Source organism: Pygocentrus nattereri, chromosome 1, assembly GCF_015220715.1.
Source record: "Pygocentrus nattereri isolate fPygNat1 chromosome 1, fPygNat1.pri, whole genome shotgun sequence".
NCBI classification, from domain to species: domain Eukaryota; kingdom Metazoa; phylum Chordata; class Actinopteri; order Characiformes; family Serrasalmidae; genus Pygocentrus; species Pygocentrus nattereri.
In genome coordinates, this window is record NC_051211.1 from 7,867,991 (window position 1) to 7,889,060 (window position 21,070).

Genomic DNA, 21,070 nt, shown 5'->3' on the forward strand with positions numbered 1-21,070 from the left:
CAATTTATCATGTCTAATTGGCCTGCCTGCATGTCTTTGGACTGTGGGAGGAAACCGGAGAACCCGGAGGAAACCCACGCAGACACGGGGAGAACATGCAAACTCCACACAGAGAGGACCCTGGTCGCCCGGCCGGGGAATCGAACCCAGGCCCTCCTCACTGTGAGGCGACAGCGCTACCCACCACACCACCGTGCCACCCTGTTTTAACATAGTAAGTCAAAATAAGTCACTATTTTGCTAAACTATTTAAATATAATAAGTTAGTTTTGTCATACTGCTGCCAGAGACAGAGAGGCCTGGCGAGAATGGGCTTCCACATTCACTGTAGAAGTGGAAGTGTGCACTCGATATGAAGGGAACGCTTGTCGGTTTGAGACACAGCCAATTGTGTGCCGGTAGGTCACGTGGCCGGCTAAACCCGCCTTCTTCCGTACACAATGAAACGAGTTTGTCAAGGTGCAGGGAGCGATCTGTTTATCTAGGCTAGCTTTAGATTGGTAGTACATGCTTCAGATCCTCAGGAAATTGTTCTCAGCTCACAAAAACATCATGAAGCACCTCAGAATCTCAGCACATCCAGCCGCTGTGGCTTATTCCATGACCACGCTCGGATCCAGCATGATGAACAGCATCTTTAGCTTCTATTACGTGAAGCTCTTCTTGAACAAGTACAGAATATCAGAAGCGGCTTTCCACCAGTCTCAGGTGAGCCAACAGACCTTCACTGCGGCCACTGGGGTGCAGCCTGTAATGTGTAGACCAACTTCTTATTTGCAGAGCTTCTTGTTCGAATGTCCACGTTCCACCTTAAATGGTGCAGCAGCTCCATTTAGAGTTCGCTACAGAATGGAACTGCTGCACCGTTTAAGGTGGAACGTGGACATTCGAACAAGAAGCTCTGCAAATAAGAAGTCGACTTCAGGCTCGTACTATGTAGTATGTCAGTAGACGAGTTTCACGAGTTTTTATGCTTTGCTTTAGCCACTCGCTAAACCAGCTCTGGAGTATTTTGAAGTGTTGTACACGTGATCAAAATAATCAGTCATAATTTTGGGTTCAAGTTGTTATTATACGTCATACACCAACCGGCCTTTCACTAAAACTGCCTCCTCGTTTTTATACTAATTGGCTATTTTATCATATATGTCCACTTTGTAGTTCTGCAGTTACAGATTGTGGTCCATCTGTTGCTCTGCACATTTTGTTCGCTCTGTTCTTCAATGGTCAGGACCCTCACAGGACCCCCACAGAGCAGGTGGTGTGTTAGTGTGTGTTGTGGTGGTTTGAGTGGATCAGACACAGCAGTGTTGCTTGAGTTTTTAAACACTGTGTCCACTCACTGTCCACTCTAATAGACACTCCTACCTTGCTGGTCCACCGTGTAGATGTAAAGTCAGAGACAGTAGCTCATCGGTTGCTGCACAGTTTGTGTTGGTCATCCTCTAGTCCTTCATCAGTGGTCAAGGATGCTGCCCGCAGGATGCGTTTTGCTGGATATTTTTGGTTGGTGGACTGTTCACAGTCCAGCTGTGACACTGACATGTTTAAACACTCCAGCAGCACTGCGGTGTCTGATCCACTCAGGGTCAGTGTCACTGCAGTATTGAGAATGACCCATCAACCAAACAATATCTGTACAGTGGTCCTGTGGCAGTCCTGACCATTGAAGAATTGGGAAAAGAGGGCTAAGAAAGTATGAACGATCCAAACACTTGCTCATCCAACCTTTCTTCTGAAATCCAGGGTATTAAAGGGCAATTTCACCAATTTTTCCAAATTTTGGGATAATTAAACCTTTGAGTTACTTAGTCATTCAGAATGGTTTGATGTGAAATGGTCAATTTTAGAGAAACTTGCCAGGTCAGATTTCTTGTACAGTGGTCGTCATGAGAACCAGGGGTCGCAATGTCAGCAACACAAATATACATTTAATTTACTGTCCAAAACAATCAAAATGATTTCAAGTCTTCAGAGTTTTCATATGTAATGTTGGTGATGATAAAATGAGGCAAATCCAAAGCTAGTTTGCCTTATGACGCCCTGCACGTATTTCTCTGCCATGAACGGATTAAGAAACTGAAAACTTGAACAGGAATACCACAGATTTTTCTAAACGTTTGCATAGTTAAATGGTAAAAGATGTGAACAAAGTCATTCAGGGTGGTTTGTTGTGATGTGTTCTGTTCTAGAGAAACTTAAAAACAGAATCATTCACAGTGCTGGTGATGGGAACGAGATGTCTGAAGAGTATAGCGCCTCTGAAAACTGCATCAGAAAAATGACCATTTACAGTAGTTGAATTCACTAATTAGAAAAGGTGCCCATAAACTGTTGGGCATATCATCAATATACTATCACAGCTGTTATTCATTATTCAAAATGACATGCAAATGAGTTTTTTTGCCGCCTGGCCACTTCTTATTTCGCCCAGTGTATCAAAAATGTGACTGCAAAAAGCTAGAGGGCCTCATGAGTCCTAAATGAATGGGAATGGATAGAGCTAAATGGCCCAAAAAAAAATAAACATGTTTCTAGACATTTATATGGGAAATTCCTTTAATTTTGGAAAGTGGAACGATACCTTCCATTAACAAAACAAAGATTAAAAGTAGTACCATTTTGTTTGTACACAGCAAACAGGTTTCAGGCAGTAGAACTATAACTGGAATTTAGTGCTTAACAACAAAACAAGTGTGAGAAAAAAGGGTGCATTTGTGTGTATAAAAGAAATTAACCTTTCACAAATAAAATTTTTGCACAACAGCTCCACAGGAACCTGTTTATTTTGGACTTGGTTTGACAAAGCTGGAATATGTTATTAATAGTAAACCTCATCACTAGAAATTGTTTGGTTGTTTTTACTTGGCACTGGGGAGTTGGAATGATACAGGTCTAGAGAGAATATGCTGCTATCAGATCTCACAAGGGTAAAATGCCTTTGAATCCATTAGATTGTAGATTTTGGTTGGAACTACCTTCTAACATCTGTTATGGCCCACAGGTGGTCTACATGATTTGGAACGCGCTTAACGACCCGCTGTTTGGTTACCTTCAGGACAACTCGAACATACAATGCTGTTCTTTACGAAGACTGTCTATTCTGTATGGAGCACCATTCTACAGTTTGGCCTTCCTGCTCACCTGGTTCCCCTGGAGGGACTATGCACCTGAAGACTGGCTGAGTGGTGTCCACCTGGTGGTCACACTATGTGCCTTTGACGGCATGCTGACATTTGTGTTATTGGCTCAGTGTGCCTTATTTGCAGAGATTTCAGAGCACCACCACAACAGAGTCAGGCTGATCAAGTACAACCAGGTGGCATCTCTGCTGGGTTCCTCCAGTGTGCTCTTATGTGGCCTTGTTTCCAACAACATGGACAACTTTGCTGCCTTTCAGGGCTTTTGCTTTCTGGTGGCTGTGCTGGGCTGCATCTGTATGGTCTACACTGGCCTGCACAGCGAGGGCCGCTTTGACAGAAAGTACTCGGATACAGACTCCCAGCAGCCCGCTCTCTCGCTCTCTTCAGTGATCACCATGACATGGCAAATTATCTCTAACAGAGACTTCCAGCTGTTTGTGGTGATGAACTTCTTCCAAGTCTTCATGCTGGCCTTCTGCAACAATTTTGCCATGATCTTTGTGGACCACCTCATACCCGCTGATGTCCTTCCATCACTGGCCAAGAGCTTTATGTACGGAGCTGGATTCATCTGCCCTCAGGTACCCTCGAAACTGCATCTGTAAGGAGAGCAACTTAAAGGGATGCTCTGACTTTTTTCAATCTAATCTCAAATTTAATCTCTAACATTGGTAGAATAAGATTGGTTGTTTATGATAAGTGTCCAGACACATTTCCCAGTACTGGAAAACCCATTTATTCACTTCATAGAAGTCAATGGGCAGATGCTATAGATTTATTGAAACCGGACATTCATTTTTGTGACTGGAACCTCATATTTCCATTTTTGTTATTTTTCATTGTTTCACATGACTTAAATCGCCGATTGGCCTTTACATTTTGATGTTAAATGGACCAATAGAAATCATCCAAATAAGTTAGAATTAGATCTTGTTCCATTAACTTCTATTAAAATTTTTTAAGGATGCAGTTACCTTTTGATATATTGGTTATCGCTCAACTTATATTCCTTTACCAAAGAAATGGCTGTAAAAGGAAAATTTAATGACAACAGACCAATAAACATTAGCCAAAATAAATAAGAATAAAATCAGTAACATCCTTTAATGTTAGGTTTTTTTTCCCTTGTCCTATAAAGTTATTAACTCAAAAAGCTAATAGAGCCTTAAAGGGCTGTCTATCACAGGACTATATTTATCAAGACATGTTAACATGACCAACAATCCCTGAAAGTTTATGAGACCTTGTAGCATTATGCCTATTTTATTCACATCACAATATGGACATTTTTACCACAGCCCAATCAAAATCAAGAACTTACCCAGACATGAATCATTGAAACCTGTGGTTCTAGTTCTATCCTGCTTGTGAGATGTGAGCTGGAACAGTTACACTAACCACTCTAAAGTGTCTAATTTGTCTATTTAGTTGTCGTTTTTGGATTTCTGTATGGCAAAAACTTTTTTTTTCAAAGTGTTGCACAAAAAGGTTCCAAGCCTGATGTGTTTCATCTGAATTATGAGGCTGTTAAGGAATCGAAATATGAATTTCGCTATAATCATGCCAGTAGTAGACTACCTCTTCTGCGCACTGAAGTGACGTCACATGAGAACAAGGCCCAATCCCATTTCTTCTTTTTACCCCTTCCTCTTGTTTTTGAGTGTCACCCTAACCTCTGAGTTACAAGTGATAGTGGTTGAAATCTTGCCCTGCGAAATGGGACAAGCCTCAAGTAAAATATAATAATAAATATAGCTTCAAGTGGCAATGAGCGGGTCCAAGAGCACATAAGCACAAGAAGCTCTCATGCACTTTGAGCCAAATACGCCTAATAAGGCCTAATGCAGTTTGGGCCATCTGGGCCGAGAGGCTGAAAAGAAGTCTGAGTTTATCAACAGGCTTTCACTTGTCATGAACAATGAGCAGGGGGCTTTGAACCTAAAATATGTTTACATTTCATTTTACTAATCTACAAAGTTTTGTAGAACATGCGATTATCAACACAGATGTCAAAAATAAGTAATGGTAAAATATTCTGTCTTTGTGTTTGCAAAGTATTTTGTTTCTCCATTTAAAGCCTTTGGTAAGTATGACATAATGAGACCCAATGCACTCATAAGGGCCCTTTTAGCCTTTTGACCTTGGTATAATAAACTGTAGTCTTTAAATGAAAAATGCAAAATACCAGAGAAGGTGTCCAATTTATGACAATTTATGAGTTATTCAGATGAGTGAACTGAATCAAAGGACACTTCTTATTTATCTGTAGACTTTGCAGTATCATTGTAGTAACATATTTAAAGATGTTTTTGAGTGCTAAGGTACCCCTCGTGGGCCAAGCAGGATCAAATTTTGCAAGCCACATCAGAGTCTCAATTTATAGATACCTTTACAATTTTGAGATGATCGGACCAATGACTGATGAGCTGTCGCCACAGCGGATCATCTGCCTCCATCTTGCCCTATCCACTGCCTCCTCTACTTTTACACCAACCATCTCCATGTCCACCTTCACTACATCCATAAACCTTCTCTGAGGTCTACCTCTTCTCCTTCTACCCGGCAGCTCCATCTCCAACATTCTTTGACCAATATATCCACTATTCCTCCTCAACACATGTCCAAACCATCTCAACCTGGCCTCTCTGGCTTTATCTCCAAACTGCTCCACCTTCACTGTCCCTCTGATCTGCTCATTTCTAATCTTGTCCAGCCTTGTCACTTCCAAGGAAAATCTCAGCATCTTCATCTCCGCCACCTCCAGCTCAGCCTCCTGTCTTTTAGACAGAGCCACAGTCTCCAAACCGTACATCATAGCAGGACGCACTGCTGTCTTATAAAGTTTTTCAAACAGTTAACGATTGAAAAAAAATGCACTTTTTAAATACACTTATAATGACAAAATTGTTTGGAACACTGCAATGAATAAAGTCATCTAAGTTATTTGACCAAAAATGAAAATCTGTACAAGATGTACTTGATTTTCTGCAATAGCGCCCTTCAGTGGCCATATATTTTGAAACGTCACAGGTTTTTAGAAGGTGGTGAGATAGAGACAGTTGTCATCAATCATGATGATTGGCCAATGGTAAGCCTGTCAAATGTCTGCTGAAAGCTAATTGGCCATAAATTTCTATATATCGAAGTGTCTGTAAAGATTCACGTTTAGTCTTTGTAATAGATGTTACTTGCAATGTTTCAACTTGATCGGATGCACGGATGCTGAGAAACAGCTATGTAGCATTTACAGCACCCCCTAATGACCTATGTGCACAAAAAGCTTCCTAATAGTCTACTTACGAATAAGCCCGTCCAGTTTCAGATTTTTTGGGTGAAGGATTCTTGAGTTATAGATTTTTAAATTAAATAAGAATTATTTTGATTTTTCCAGAAGGAATTATTGGCATATGGCAGCCATATTGTTTACAAAATTAAAAATGTGTTTGATCATTATTGAGGGTCACGCTATGCTGAACATGAAGATATGATGAAAACTGTAGGACTGGGTCACAAAAGTAGGTTTTGGATATTATGCAAAAAATCTAAGTAAGCGGAATTAAAGGAATCAGGAAAAAAATGCATTTTGTCTGTAAAAATCTGGGTAAGGAGTTATAGGGCTAAATGCATTATGGTGCGTCATAGCACCCCCTTTAGGCCGATTGGGCTCATGTCGAGAGTCTGAGTCGCGGGAGGAACTACTACCTATTGACCAAGTTTCATGGCTCCAGGACTACAGTTTGGTCTGGGTGATTCGTTTATTGGGTCCTAAGCACTACATGCAAATAAAACATTGTTTCATTATCAGGCTACTAGTGATGCTCTGTTGGCGACCCAGCCCATCTTCAGTGATAGCAGAGAAGGGAAAAGTTCAGCAACCTCACTGCTGGGTTTTAGTTACATTTAGGGATTTTTATGCTTGTTACGAACAAAACAACCACGATACATCGAAACAACAATAATCTAAGATAATACAATGGTTATCGTATTTTTTTAACTGTGAAAATACTTTTATTTGTGGGTTTGTTTGGTCGCTCACTCAACCATCTTTTTTTTATCACAACACTCTGTTTGGAGTGCCATATAGCCCTAACACTTCGCCCAACCCGATCTCAACAAAAATCAGGACACCTTAACCATAGACATGAATGCGTAAAACAGAGGGCTAAGGGCCAAGTGGTAGGGGCAAGGGGTGAAATGGGATTGGGCCTAAGTCTACTATGTCAGCATGCTGGGTCCTGTAAATCTTTGGCATAGAGAAATCCAGCTTAGAGCCGGAGCTTCTAATATGGCTTCTACAATGCCAATTACAAAGTTACGCACAACTTCTGTTTTGCATTGGTTTCAGCTGCAAGCGTTACCAAAGACAGAGGAGAACACACTCAAGAGGGTCAGGAGCAGGTACCAGAAACCATAAAACCACACTGTTCAATACTGGACCAGTGGCCAATGGAATAAACAATTCTGTTTTTTTTTGGTACCAAAAGTTCTGGGATTTTGTGTGGTGGAAAAATGACTATTAGCATTTGATGTATTTCTTTTACACTTGTTTTCTCCAGTTGCTGGTGTTGAGCAGTCAGAATCTGCTTCATGTGTTTGGATACTACCGACTCATCCTCATGACCTTCTATGTGGAGGCCGCCGCTGCTGCTTTAATGCTGCTGTTGGGTCCAAACCACCACTATTGTTTGGCTTTGTTCATCACAGCAAACATGTAAGTGCTCACAAGAGAAAATCATCTGATGCACCGCTCTGTCCCCTCGGGGCAATTCACGGTCACGCAAGCTTAAAGTGAAGAAATATCTGATGGGGTTTGTAATGATTAGTTTAAAACAGTGAAAAGGAAAGAACAAGGAATGACATTTTCTGACAGTAAAATGCTGCTGAGTGTATTATTTAAAATTTCCTCTTGGGCTGAAATTATTACGCAGAACTCACAGTGTAAGATGTTGTTTTTTTAGCATGTTCACTGTTTAACATACTCTGGAGCAGATTAGATACGAGTTGGTTTAGTTGTTGATGAGGAGAACAAAGAAGTATAGACACTAGAAATAAGGAAGTACTAATTACTACTGTATTATAAGTGCACTCATGATTGTAGCCCCTTTTTCACTTCATTGTATTTTACCACTAGATACGATAACGTTTTTTTTCCCTCTTGAACGTGTATCAGGATTTTGGTCCAGAGCGCTTTCAGTCTCTTCGGTCTTCCACTTGCAGACATCATTGATGCAGACTTAGAAAAGTACAAGCGCAGGTAAAACCATGTCATTTGTGCACTGCACATTACTGATATGAATGTTGTGTGTAGGTGTATATACATATACTTGTATCTCCAATTTTGTCGTTTTTCAGTTTTTAACATAGTTTGAAAATGCTTGTTGACCTTTACACGGTGTGTGAATGGACCAAAAGTAATGACCTGAATTTATTTGTGAAAAAGTCGGGTTCCATTGACTTACATTAAAACTTAAGTATGTTTTTCTCTTCCTCTGTAAAGCTATCATTTTGGAGAGGTTTTGTTCCGACACAAGCGACTTTGTGTGTGTGTGTGTGTGTGTGTGTGTGTGTGTGTATGTATGTGTGTATGTATGTATGTATATACATATACACATACATACATACATACACACACATACATACACACATACATACATACATACATACATACATACATACATACACACATACACACACACACACACACACACACACACACACACACACACACGCTGGTGTAGTGTAGTGGTTAACACCTTTGCCTTTCACACTGTAGACTGGGGTTCAATCCCCCACCAGGGCAAACACCCTACACTATACCAATAATAGTCCTTGGGCAAGACTCCTAACACCACCTTGACCTACCTGTGTAAACATGATCACATTGTAAAGTCCCTCTGGATAAGAGCGTCTGCCAAATGCCATAAAATAAATAAATAAATATACATACATTTTATATATATATATATATATATATATATTTATATGTAATATATATGTAACATATGATTTATGTGTTTGATTTAACATATCAAAGCTGATGATGCTGTGCAAAATAAGGTTACACTTTAAAAGCTGTGAAATACAAATATAATTTTTTATTTAATCACTAGTGCTTATTTTCATTCAGATTATTAGTTAGGTTTGTTAAGTATAACTGTGTCTGGTTTTGCTCAGGGCTTGTGCTGCCTGTAGCCTAATGTATTTACCTTTTTTATTGTCTGTTTAGAAGTATGAAACAAGAGCTATATTTTGTTAGTGAAAGTATTCTCTATAATCCTGTTGATATATTGCCACTTTCAGGTAAATATTGGATTAGGGAAAGGCACTGAAATGTGCGCCAGGGATTTCACTGCGAGCTGTGGCATGCAGATGCCGTGCATAGAAAGGAGGGTTTTTTAAGTGTATGTGGTCAAAACATGAATAGCATTTCTATGAGGAAAACCACAACTTTTCCACTGCTTAACATGCAATCTAAACAGAGGAGGTGCACTGTATCGTTTACCTGCTGAGCTGTGACCACTTTACATAGTGGTTCATGCATTAAGTGTGCAGTTCAAACCGAATATGTGAACCACTATGTGAAGTGCTTACAAATCAGCATGTAAATGTTACAGTGCAACTTCTGAAAAGCACAACTTTTATTTGCATTTTGGTAGTGCCTATGTTTAAGCCTTAAGGGGATACTCTGGCCAAAATCAAACATGTAACCATCGCTACATCTGTCGCGAATATGCTCACTCACCTTTCACAGGAGGGCTGAGGTAGTCTCTAAAGGGAGATTTCCTGGTTTAAAGTCTAAGAAGACCTCTTCTGATGATGTATCTTGGAGGGTAAATGAATTATGTTAGACTACAACTGCTTCACTGCAGGTTCCTGAAGGCTTGCTGTTTTTTTTTTTTGGTAATCTGAGCTGAATTATTCTTTTATCAACAAAAAAATGTTTGATGTATTTGTGTAATGCAGGCTGGGTATTTTAGTGAGAGAACACTGATGGACAAAAAGACGGAAAACATTACAAAATCATAAATTCTGTCAAACCGATGAGGCTCAGGGATTTAATGCTGCACTACAGAACACTACATAATATAACAAATTTCATACTAAATGCTGATTCTGGTTAAATTTAAAAGCTCTACTGTTTCCTCCCTTTGCTCAGCTCTCCACTCTCCTCAATGGTTTTTGGGACCAATGCTCTTTTCACCAAACCCGGCCAGTCTTTGGCTCCTATGTTGGTGGTGGCCATTCTGAATCAGTATGGCTATGAAGACATAAAGGATGGAAAAGTTACAGAACCAAGGTAACATTGTTAGCTTTGCCTCCTTTTATGTGTCATGTTGTAAGAATTTCTCATTCTGACACCACAATATAGTTTATCATAAGAAATTAAAGAATATTTCCTGAATCTGAACACCAAGTGGTTTCCTCCAAACTTACGCCACTAGTTGCCATGACACAGTGGCTTCTGGCTCCCTCTAGTGGTGTAAGAAGGTTAGAACATGAATAAGCATGGAAGCTCAGAGGTTTCATGTAGCATTGCTTCATTTTCATTACACTAAACTTCATGCAGTATTAGCAACATTAGTATAAGGTCTGTTGCAAGATCTGTATTAAGAATCCAGGTGGATATTTTACAATGATTTTTTTCTGTAAGCCAGATAACTTGGCCAATTCCACCGATTGAAAAAAAAAATTCTGCATAATCAAATCCTTGAGATGATAATAATAATAATGAATTTTATTTGTAACGCACTTTACATTTTAAGCAAATCTCAAAGTGCTATACAGTAGAAGCATTTCAATGAGTTCAAAGAACTACTATAAAAACAACTTTACACTCCATAGGAAGATCACAAGTTATAAGTTCTGCTGAAGAGTAAGGATCGTGATGAAGTCAGTGGGGTGAGGAGTTCTTTCAGATATGTAGGAGCAGATGTAAACAAAGTGTTCATTCAAAGTGTTTTGATGTGAAATGGTGAATTGTAGGTAAACATCTATTTTCTTTAGTGGTGATGATAGAAACCAGGATTTATGATGACTACAACACAAACCTAGCCATGTTATTTACTATCAAAATGACTATTTGCCCCACACATGTCAGATCTTATGTATAATGTTGATAATGGTAAACTAGTGATGAATCTGTTAAAACCTTCTTTAGGGACTATTTTGCCTCAAAACATCCTTACCACTCTTTCTGTCATGAAGGGACGTTTACAGCTATGTTTAGGGCCAATACCTAATCTTAAAACTAAATAAATAAATACAAGTAAATAAATCATCTTTAAAATCATTCAATGTAATAACTTTCTGTAAGGTTGCCTTAAGAGGCACACCATGTGTCTGGTTACTGCCATCACCACTGTGAACAATTCTGACTCAGTATGTTTTTCTAGAACTGAGCATTTCATATCAAATCACTCTGAATGACTTTGTTTACATTTTATCCACTGATTTAAACTCAGAGCTTCAGTTCTAAACTAAGGAAGCAAAATTTAGTCATTCGGCGTCCACACGTGTCTTTGCTGATGAACTACATCTGGGATAGTGGTTGGGATAGTGTAGTGGGTAACACCTCTGCCTTCTACACTGTAGACTGGGGTTCAATCCCCACCTGGGCAAACACCCTACACTACACCAATAAGAGTCCTTGGGCAAGACTCCTAACACCACCTTGGCCTACCTATGTAAAAATGATCGAATTGTAAGTCGCTCTGGATAAGAGCGTCAGCCAAATGCTATAAATGTAAATGTACATCTGGGTAACAATGACTGGGTATCAGCACAACACACACCAATACACTTTCACCATGTCAGTGTCACTGTAGTGCTCAGAATGATCCACCACCCAAATAATACTTGCTCTGTGGTGGTCCTGTTGGGGTCCTAAACACTGAAAAACTGGTACTTGTAGTAAAGAACCATTTAAACCCACCCTTTTTTGTGTAGCCTTACTTTTGGAATGCAGCTCCTCCAGACTGATGCTTCAGATTTGCTTGTATACCAAGCATTGGCCTATTGGTATTATAAGGTTATTACATGCTAAAATGTTTTCTCTCTCTCTCTCTCCCCCTCTCTCCCCCCCCTCTCTCTCCCCCCCTCTCTCCCCCCCCCCCCCCCCTCTCTCTCTCACTTCTTCTCACTTTCTCTGTATCTATCACAGTGCAGTCAATGCCCTTCACAACATCATGTTCTACTTGATTTGCATCGTGCCAATGTGTGTGACTGCTGTACAGGTTATTGCATGGAAGCCGTTCTCCATCAGGAACAGTCATACAACGGACTCAAAGTATACAGAGGGATGATTTTTTTACATTTTTATGTAAAAATCTTTTTACTCTTGCAGTCAGAATAGTTGTTTCTAATTGCAGACTAGGGGATACCAAGGTATGGAGGGAATAATTGTTTTTTATTGGTGGGTTTGGGTGTTCAAATGTGTTTCTGAATCTATTTTGTAATAGTAATAATGCTGTATAAGCTGGAAATATGGCTAAAAAACTTGTTTTTCTACTCCTAGCTGGTGGCAGATGAAAATGAAAGTATTATATTTGATTCTAAATTAAGGTGGGACAGGGAGCTTAAAGGGAACTGAAAGCAACTGAAAACATGAAATGAAAGCTGTTCGACACTCCATGTTGGATGTGATGTGCTGCTCAGGTCTGTGCTTAAAACTTTCCTGCAGCTGGTATCATATTAATTAATATTAAAAAATGATAATCAACATGTCTGTAAGAATACTGCACTTTTTTAGATAAACAAATTGTTGTTTACGGAAGCATGTGATTTTTTTTTTTACACAGAATAAATTCAAATCATTAATGTATAAGGTGACTTCCTATGTATTTATCATAGGCATAGTTCCCTTTTTTATAATCCTGTGCCTTTCTGTCATCCTAAACTGCATTTCTGATGTTACAATTGCATTTATTTGACCAGCTTTATTTGAGGTCAATTGTAAGACGTTGTGTTAAACTTTGAGGTTTATGAATGTTAAGAATCATCTACTGTACAAAAAAATGAATGAATACATGAAAAAAGATATCTCCCTTTGTTGTCTCAAACTCAGTGATCATCAGTTACGTTTGTGCCTAAGGAAGTAATAACAGCAACTTGTGAGAGACTATATATCCACATAATAAAAGCTCCTATTCTGTTAATAAATGCACTCCATAACTAGCTACAGGAAAGAAACAAAGTAAAAATATAGGACAATGTATGACAGTTGTGTTGTGCATGCCCTTGAATTTAAGCTAAAACTGAATAATTAAGGCTAGCAGCTCTCAACCACTTACTAAGCACAGAAATGGTTTATTTTATTTAACAGAATAAAGTAAGCAGGATAGTTCAGAATCACTGAAACTGGAGCTTATTTCTTTGTCCTCTATACAACACTTTTTCCCTGTATTGCATACACACACACACACACACACACACACACACACATATATATATATCCACATATCTCCCCCAAGGAAAACAAGCCCCGCCTTCACAATAAGAGTCATCATCAGAATAATCTCCTGAAGAACTAACAACCCAAAGTAACATTTCCAGAATACGCCCAGATATACATGTTTTTCGATAATCAGTTGGTACAATAAAACGGGTGACAAATATTACATGATAACGTTGACTTGTACACTTTTATTTTGGCTAGTTCTGTATTCACCGTTTGCTGCGACCATCTTGGAAATGTTGTGTTTACTGTGGTGGCGACATTCACAGAGACTGAAGAAGTGCGGTTTCTTTAGTCATGTAAAAAATAAAAACGCACATTAAAAACCTGTTTATTTGATTGATTTATGAAATGATCTTATCTTATTTCTAATGACGTCTATGTGTGCCTTCAGTAACATGTTAGCGAACTCGGCGTGAATCTGCGGCTCAGCTCGACGATATTTTTTCGGGTAAGTCGGCAAACGAAGCTAAGCTAAGCTAACGAATCCTTTGAACTGGTTCTTTTCAGTAATCACGCGGTGCCGGTTGAAACGAGTCGAACTGTAGCACGAAACGTTACTACGCAGCGTTTGTACTGATCTCATCTTTTTGAACATAGAGTTGACTCGATTGATCAATGAGGCCCCCCTGATCCCCTAGTTAAATCTTATTGTCAGCGGAGATCGCGAGAACCTGACTTGTGAATCCATGTGTCGGTTAATCGGACCTTTGATTCATTTAAACGGGCAGTTTAAATGAATCGGTTGTCTAAATTGAGTCGAACCGAACCGTCTGCTGGGGAGTAGCATCACTACTGATACAAAAGGCCTGCTTAATTAATGCTAACGCTAAGTTGCTAACCGGGCTGGCTCCATTCATTATCTCAACTCCAGCTAGATTTGTTGCCGTTTTATCGAGCTTGGGTGTCAAGTTTTTAGTTACATGAGCTCACATGAAGGTACTCTCGGTAACCACTTTAAATCACGTGTTAGCTTACGTTAAGAACGTCAAGAAGCAGTTTGGCTCTCCTTTTGCGTTTATTATTTTTTTGGAGAAGGTAATGCCCATAATTGTTGCGAAATATGAAATATGACAGGAAATATGACTTGGAGAAGCCGGCAGTTGTGACTTTGTTTATGTTCAAAATGAGACTGCAGATCTGATGACTAGATTATGTACATTTATGGTTAGCTTACTCAGCTCAATTGGCAAGCAACTTGTAAACAGCTTCTAAGGTGAATTGTTGTGAGGGTGGTGGTAAGGGGTGGGGTGCATGTAGATCTTTATTCTCTCAGATTTTCTTATTTTATTTATATTCTGGCATTTAGGTGGTGTTGTATGTCTCGCTTCTGTTACAGTTTCTTTCTTGTCCTTTCCAGTGATGGACCAGTTAAACCAGTTGAACGTCATGCGTCTTCAAGAGCCCCTTCCCACAGCTCTGGATCTCTCCATGGGTTGCAGACAAATTCCAGTTAAACCAAGCTCTGTGGAGGCCCTGGATCTTGTAAAAGCCTGCCGGAGTGATCTTAACTTGGGTACCAACAACAGGACAGTGGGTGTTTCAGGAAACCACATTTCCAAGCCTCTCAAGCAAGGTGATGGTTCCCAGTTGGACGCCACATCAAGGTTCAACTATGAATCAGTCTATTGTGGCATGCCTTTACACAGCCAAAATACTTTGCCTTTGCTTGATGGACTGCCCTCTATTGCTCAAGTACTCTGTCCATGCCCACCCATAAGCCCTGAGCCTATAGAAGATGGCATAACTGGTGTTACAGTGGATAAAGCATTTATGCGTCCCTCTGGAAATCCATTCGAGAGGCTGATCACTGTTTCACAGAATGCTAAGACTGAAATTGGCACACCAATGCTAACCAGGGGAACCACCAATGAAGAAAAGAATGCACTGAATGCACAGTCCCAGTACACCAAAGCTGGCTGTGGTGGAAAAAATGTTTTGCTGAGGACTAGATCCAAGGGCTTTCTCGTACCTCAGGACAGCACTTCTCCTACTCCTTCATTACATTCCACTAGCTCAGTGAGCATAATCTCTGAAGATTCGGCATTAGTAGAGAGACACTTATTGGTACACAAACAAACTGCTGTAGAAACGCTGTCATCTGAATGTACGTTCTCTGAAGTGAATTCTCCTTGCTCAGTTGAGTATATTTCTAGCGCCGATAGCGACGTCATAGAGGTGCCTATTACCAGACATGTTCAAAATGCATATCGCACTAACGAACTCGCTTTCCATAACGCTGCAGAAACCTTGGAGTCAAGTGAGGCATCGTCACCCACTTTGGACAGTGATCCAGAAACGGATGCGTTTGTCTCCAAAAACTTTCCGTCTACCTCAGATGCAGAAAATGCAAATGTTCTTAAAGCTCCACAGGATGGAGCACCATCTTCGCCACCACTTAAGGGTGGCCCACCATCTAAAAGAAAGGCACCGCGTAAGAGAAAGAGATGGACCAACCCGCAACCCAAAAAGAAAAGCCCAGGCAGGAAGCAAAGAAAGGTTTCATCCTGCAGCAAAGCGGGAGTAGTCAAGAGAAGGAGGAAGAAATCTCAGCCCTCCAAGTTCTCTACCTCCGTGTTTCCCTCCAAGGAGCCAGAGATCATGCTGAAATATACAAACTACAAAGAGGAGAAGAGAGAGGCCAAGGGGGACAACTTTGCCCCCTATGTCCGGATGGAATTCTCTGCATGCACTGTTGTCAACTTTCAGGATGATGACGGCAATACTAGGGTGAAGAAAAGCCGTCAGTCTTCTGCATCGTCCAGTATTGTGCCCACCACCTCTTATTTACTGCTGGGACGGATGAGCTCGGACAGTAGGTCTCAGGTGGGTCAGCTGTGCTGCTTGTGCGGCAGGACAGCCAATGCCATTGGCTTGGGGGATTTACATGGGCCCTACTGTCCTCAGCCAGACACTTACTGTAGCCCAGTAGTGGTGAACCATGACAGTGAGACTAGAGGCCGGACACTTGATGGACTCATAGACTGTGAGGAGAAAATGCTTGCTGTACTGCGCAAGGAGCACTGTTTGTCAGATGCCTGGCCTGCTGCCTCTGAAAGGGGCAGTGAACGTTGGGTACATGAAGACTGTACTGTCTGGTGTGCGGGGGTTTTCTTGGTCAAAGCCAAGCTCTATGGACTGGAGGAAGCAGTGAGGCTCGCTCAAGAAGCTGTGAGTCCAAGCCCAATGTTTATTTTAATTAACTTTTTTATTTTTTAAACTTTACTAGGAATTTCATTGGATTTTCTTTATTATGCAATTGTTGCTAGCAATGGCCAAATACACATCTATGATGATAGTGCATTGTGGAAGAATCAAGCACAAAAAAGTACATATCCATGGCACTTTTCTTCATATTGAGAGAAAAAAAAAAGTTCCAAAACATAACATACTATACTATTGTGTATTGGCCAACCACAGTGTGGTAAAACATCCACTCTGAGATGATAACTTCTTCCAGGTCTTATGTAATCCAGATGAAGTTAATGGTAGTCCCTTCATTGTTTAGAAAGTGCTTTTAAAGGTAATGATTTGCAAGCTGCAACTTTGTAATGCTGTAAAAAGTAGAGTGATCTCTCTCTATTATTTTTGTGATTGTTGCAGGTGTGCTCGTGTTGTAACAGAGCAGGTGCCACGTTGGGATGCTTCTTCAAAGGCTGTCCCAACAAATACCACTTCCCCTGTGCTCTCCAGGATGGTAAGCCCATGTGTGCCACAAACACTTCTACATCGTCCTCCCTGAAGCTGCAGTTCAGTAAAGGCATCATCTTTGGTGCCGACCTTTTTTCATGAGAACTCTTATGCTCCGTTTTGGAAGTCTTCCTAGACTTGCCTGTTGAATATATTTTGCTTGTCTGACTCTGTGATTTCTTTTGTCTGTAGAATGCTCGTTTAACGAGGAAAACTTTACTATAAGATGTCCAAAGCACAAGGTAGTACCCAGAACAACATCATTAATTTACTTTCAACACACAAATACGTTGAGATGTATTCACATGCTTGTATTTATGCTAATACCTTTTGGCTTACAACACAGTCTCCATTTATTCTTCAGAATTTCCTTCACCTGCTTATTTTTTCTTCTTAGAATAAATCTCCCAGAACCAGCTTAAGCAGACTGCACAACAGATGACACAGAAGAGGCATCAGACTACCACGGAGGGTATGTGGTTCAGCACTTTTCTTCTTTTAACCTTTACCTCTTTTCACTTATTACTCAGAATTGCCCTGCCCCCTTTGCTCAAAGCAGCTTAAGGTTTTCCAGTTTTGAGGTGTCTGAGCAGCCACAGTTGCTGATATTTTGTGAAAAAGTAAGAAACCAGGCACACAGACTTTCCAAGCAGTTCCTGAACCATTACAACTAGAAATGTACCAGAGTTAAAAGCTTGTCAGATCAGTTGTGAAGTCTCTTTCAGGTCTTCACGTTCCTCTTAGAACGTTTCCAGTCTTCAGAATTAGACGTTAAAGGGCCATTCCAGCTTCAAACTAGCATTTAATGTTCTTTGTCATGTTATGTTTTATTCTGTAGTACAGAATTGCATCCCTCAGCCTCACTGGTTCGACAGAATTCAGTGTTGCACACTTTTTGTTTTCGTTCATTAGTGTAACAGGGGGAAAAAAACCCATTCCAAAAAGCCTGCCCTCATGTATAGACACCCCAGGGCAAGTGCAGTTTTTCATAAGTCCCACCCTCAAGATAAATCAGAAAGGGATTTTCCAAGACTGAAATCTCAGATGGCTCCCTACTCCCTATGTGGTGCATTATGTAAATTAAAATTTCTTAAATAATGAGTCCAGCACAGAAACAATGCATAATGTGTCTAACGAAGAGCCGTTTGGAATTCAGCCACATATGCACAAATTTCTTAAAGGACAAACTGCAAACTATTTTGATATAGAAGCTGCAATTTCACAGAGCACACAGTGCAATACATATGGGCTCAGGAGCCATTTGGGATTTTGTCCTAGTCTTTTGTAAACAAGGCATGTTTACCACAGATGTAGCAAAGCTTACATTTTTCATTTTTGTGAAAATGAATTAGTAGCTAGTATTTCATAGACTCTTATTGTGTATTGTCATTAGCTCTTTATTATAATTAAAACCTTTTTGCTTTTGTTTACCTTCGTGTTTGGTATGATCATGATGTCATCTATGACCGTGACATCAAGTATTGCACATCTTGAGAAATTACACAAAACTCTAAAATAACTAATTTTACATATCTACCTTATTTCTGTACGGAATTGTTTTTATTAATAAAACAACATTATTTCTCATTTTAATTTGAGGGAAGAAAAATGTCTATATCTACAAAAGATGGCAATGGCAGATATGAAGATGTAAATAACATCATTGATAATCTTACATAAGGAGGATATAATGTATCAAAAAAATAGAAGATGCTAATCCCCCGCGACCCTGACGGAGAAGCGGCTAAGAAAATGGATGGATGGAATTTGCTTAACTTGTGGAATGATGGACGTGTTGCAGATTATGTTGCAGGCAACTCGCAACATGCAACTAGTTGCTTGAAAGTTTGACTGTGTAAAACCAGCCTTACATACAGATGGGACAAGTCTTTGGTGGCAAGAGGGAGATTGTTTACATTTTGGTTTTGTCTCTCACAGGTAAACTCCACTACACATCCCTGTATCTCCACCTCCTGGTCACATTTGGTTCCGAATGAGGGTTTACAACATTTTTCTCTTTTTAGTTTTTGACTTATCAAACTGTTTACAGTTGTTTACAAGCAGATGAATGTTTATAGTACCAAACCTTCTTTCACTGTACTGTAGATGGCTATTGGCTTTCTTATAGTATTTTTTTGGCACTCTCTGTGCTGAAGGATTATTGTACCATTCCTTTGAAGATCACTGAAAACCATTAGTGGATTTTTAATGAACAAGTTTAACCACAGCTGAGGTCTTTGCAGAAGTCCAGCTGTTTTTCAAGGCCAAACATCTGATCATTCAAGAGCTTGGAATTCACTTTATTTATTTGTTTTTGAAGACATAAAATTTTTCCATTATAAAGGTGCTCGGCTTTCAGCTTCTTTATGCATTACCTGTAGAGCAAACAAGAGGTGATTCACTTTTTTGAAATTAAGAATTTGATTTTAAGATTAGCCATACAGTAATGTCTCTCGGAAGAGGCTGTTTAAGCCAAGCAGCAAAGCTAAGGGGTATGTCTGTTGGACTTTCACTTGTATTTATCCAACTATCCACCTTTTTTTTTCCTTCTTCTTATAAATGATATTCCCGTCAAATTGTAATTTGTAATGCTGCACATGGCAGGTCTTCTCAGAAGGTACCATATGCACTATACTTGAACATATTTATATGTAATTATGTTTATTTAATGTGTATATGCATATTTATTTGCAGATATTTGAGCCCGGCTGAAAAGAATGCACATTAGAAATGCAGGGAATTGTCTCTTATTTATTGATCTAAATTAAATGTGATGGGTTGTGTATGTTGCGCTTTTTTTTTTTTTTAAACCCCAAAGTCTGAATTAATGGCCTGCGATTTGGAGAAACCGCTGTGTGTGTAGGTTGTACAATTTCACCCTATGCCTTGTGATGTCCCTGTGGATCCTGTTCCAATAAACATTTTTACTACCTTTAGCTGTTTGATTTGCTGGGGTAGTTCTCTGTTGTAGACTTAAATGGCCTGGTGGTGGTGCTAGAGGAACCCTTTTAAGTGGTTGGTTTCTTATTCAAAGAAAACACATGGATGTCATTGTTTAGCAAATGATTGAGTTCTCCATCATGTCATCAATTTTAGCTGTTAGCTGAAAAAGTGCTATTCACCTTTGCACTGGTCAGTGTTACATGGGTACATAAAGAAATGAGCTTGAAATGAAAAAGTTAATCAATACTGCAAATGCAGTTTGACACTTATTTGGGAGTGTGAAAATTATTGTTTTAGCCAGATTTATCTGAATTTGTTCAGTGGATAAATATTAAAGCTGCATATGTCAACTCAAAGATTGGTGCAATACCAATACTGTTTGAATACTTTTTAACACGCCCTCACCCACTTCAGCTCACTCGGATGTGTGTCACTACGTTATGCAAGTGGCCGGTTGCAGCAGGAGGGGACAGACAAGTGGATTATTCATTGGGGCCAGTAAGCCTCAGTGAGCTGAGTTGTATCAGCAGTCATGTATAACAGATGGAATAGTTTGTAGCCTAAAGCCGAGCAAATTAAATGTCATGGTTTTTGAAATATTAAACAATTAAAGTATTTTATTGCTGTGGCTAATGTACGGCTTTGCCTGTTCATTATTTTCAAGTTTGGGAAGGGAATTGCATCAGGTCGTAATGATTGCCGGGCAAGTTCTGCTGCTGAAGTCGACGCTTGCTTTTGCTGGATCCCTTGCCCATCCTAGGGCTCATCTTCACTTGAGCCAAAGCAGCAATGGAATTTAATCATTTTATGTTTAAAATTAAGTTTTAGCATTAACAAAAAA

General features: G+C 39.7%; 2 protein-coding genes across 3 annotated transcripts; both read left to right on the plus strand.

The window, feature by feature from the left end:
- The first annotated feature begins 450 nt into the window (after positions 1–450).
- On the plus strand, positions 451–13,181 carry mfsd13al (major facilitator superfamily domain containing 13a-like). The gene is made up of 6 exons (XM_017700550.2): positions 451–708; positions 3,005–3,724; positions 7,700–7,854; positions 8,314–8,397; positions 10,300–10,440; positions 12,304–13,181. Exons 1-6 carry the CDS (start codon positions 508–510, stop codon positions 12,443–12,445), a joined length of 1,443 nt encoding a protein of 480 aa, XP_017556039.1. The 5' UTR covers positions 451–507; the 3' UTR covers positions 12,446–13,181.
- A 149-nt stretch (positions 13,182–13,330) lies between these two features.
- Positions 13,331–20,222, plus strand: si:ch211-165g14.1. 2 transcript variants are annotated; one of them, XM_017700548.2, is made up of 6 exons: positions 13,331–14,047; positions 14,957–16,767; positions 17,200–17,293; positions 17,479–17,528; positions 17,684–17,758; positions 19,225–20,222. In XM_017700548.2, exons 2-5 carry the CDS (start codon positions 14,959–14,961, stop codon positions 17,726–17,728), a joined length of 1,998 nt encoding a protein of 665 aa, XP_017556037.2. In that variant the 5' UTR covers positions 13,331–14,047; positions 14,957–14,958; the 3' UTR covers positions 17,729–17,758; positions 19,225–20,222. The 2 variants fall into 2 exon arrangements, with proteins under 2 accessions (XP_017556037.2, XP_017556038.2); XM_017700549.2 differs by lacking the exon at positions 13,331–14,047 and adding an exon at positions 14,363–14,634.
- Positions 20,223–21,070: the final 848 nt, after the last annotated feature.

What these genes read in the sequence shown, in the direction of transcription:
- mfsd13al (XM_017700550.2), top strand. Translation starts at nt 508, where the DNA reads ATGCTTCAGATCCTCAGGAAATTGTTCTCAGCTCACAAAAACATCATG. An exon ending in CGGCTTTCCACCAGTCTCAG is followed by an intron (nt 709 to 3,004) that starts GTGAGCCAACAG and finishes TATGGCCCACAG; the next exon opens with GTGGTCTACATGATTTGGAA. An exon ending in TTAGAAAAGTACAAGCGCAG is followed by an intron (nt 8,398 to 10,299) that starts GTAAAACCATGT and finishes CCCTTTGCTCAG; the next exon opens with CTCTCCACTCTCCTCAATGG.
- si:ch211-165g14.1 (XM_017700548.2), top strand. Translation starts at nt 14,959, where the DNA reads ATGGACCAGTTAAACCAGTTGAACGTCATGCGTCTTCAAGAGCCCCTT. An exon ending in TGAGGCTCGCTCAAGAAGCT is followed by an intron (nt 16,768 to 17,199) that starts GTGAGTCCAAGC and finishes TGATTGTTGCAG; the next exon opens with GTGTGCTCGTGTTGTAACAG. An exon ending in TAAGATGTCCAAAGCACAAG is followed by an intron (nt 17,529 to 17,683) that starts GTAGTACCCAGA and finishes TTTTCTTCTTAG; the next exon opens with AATAAATCTCCCAGAACCAG.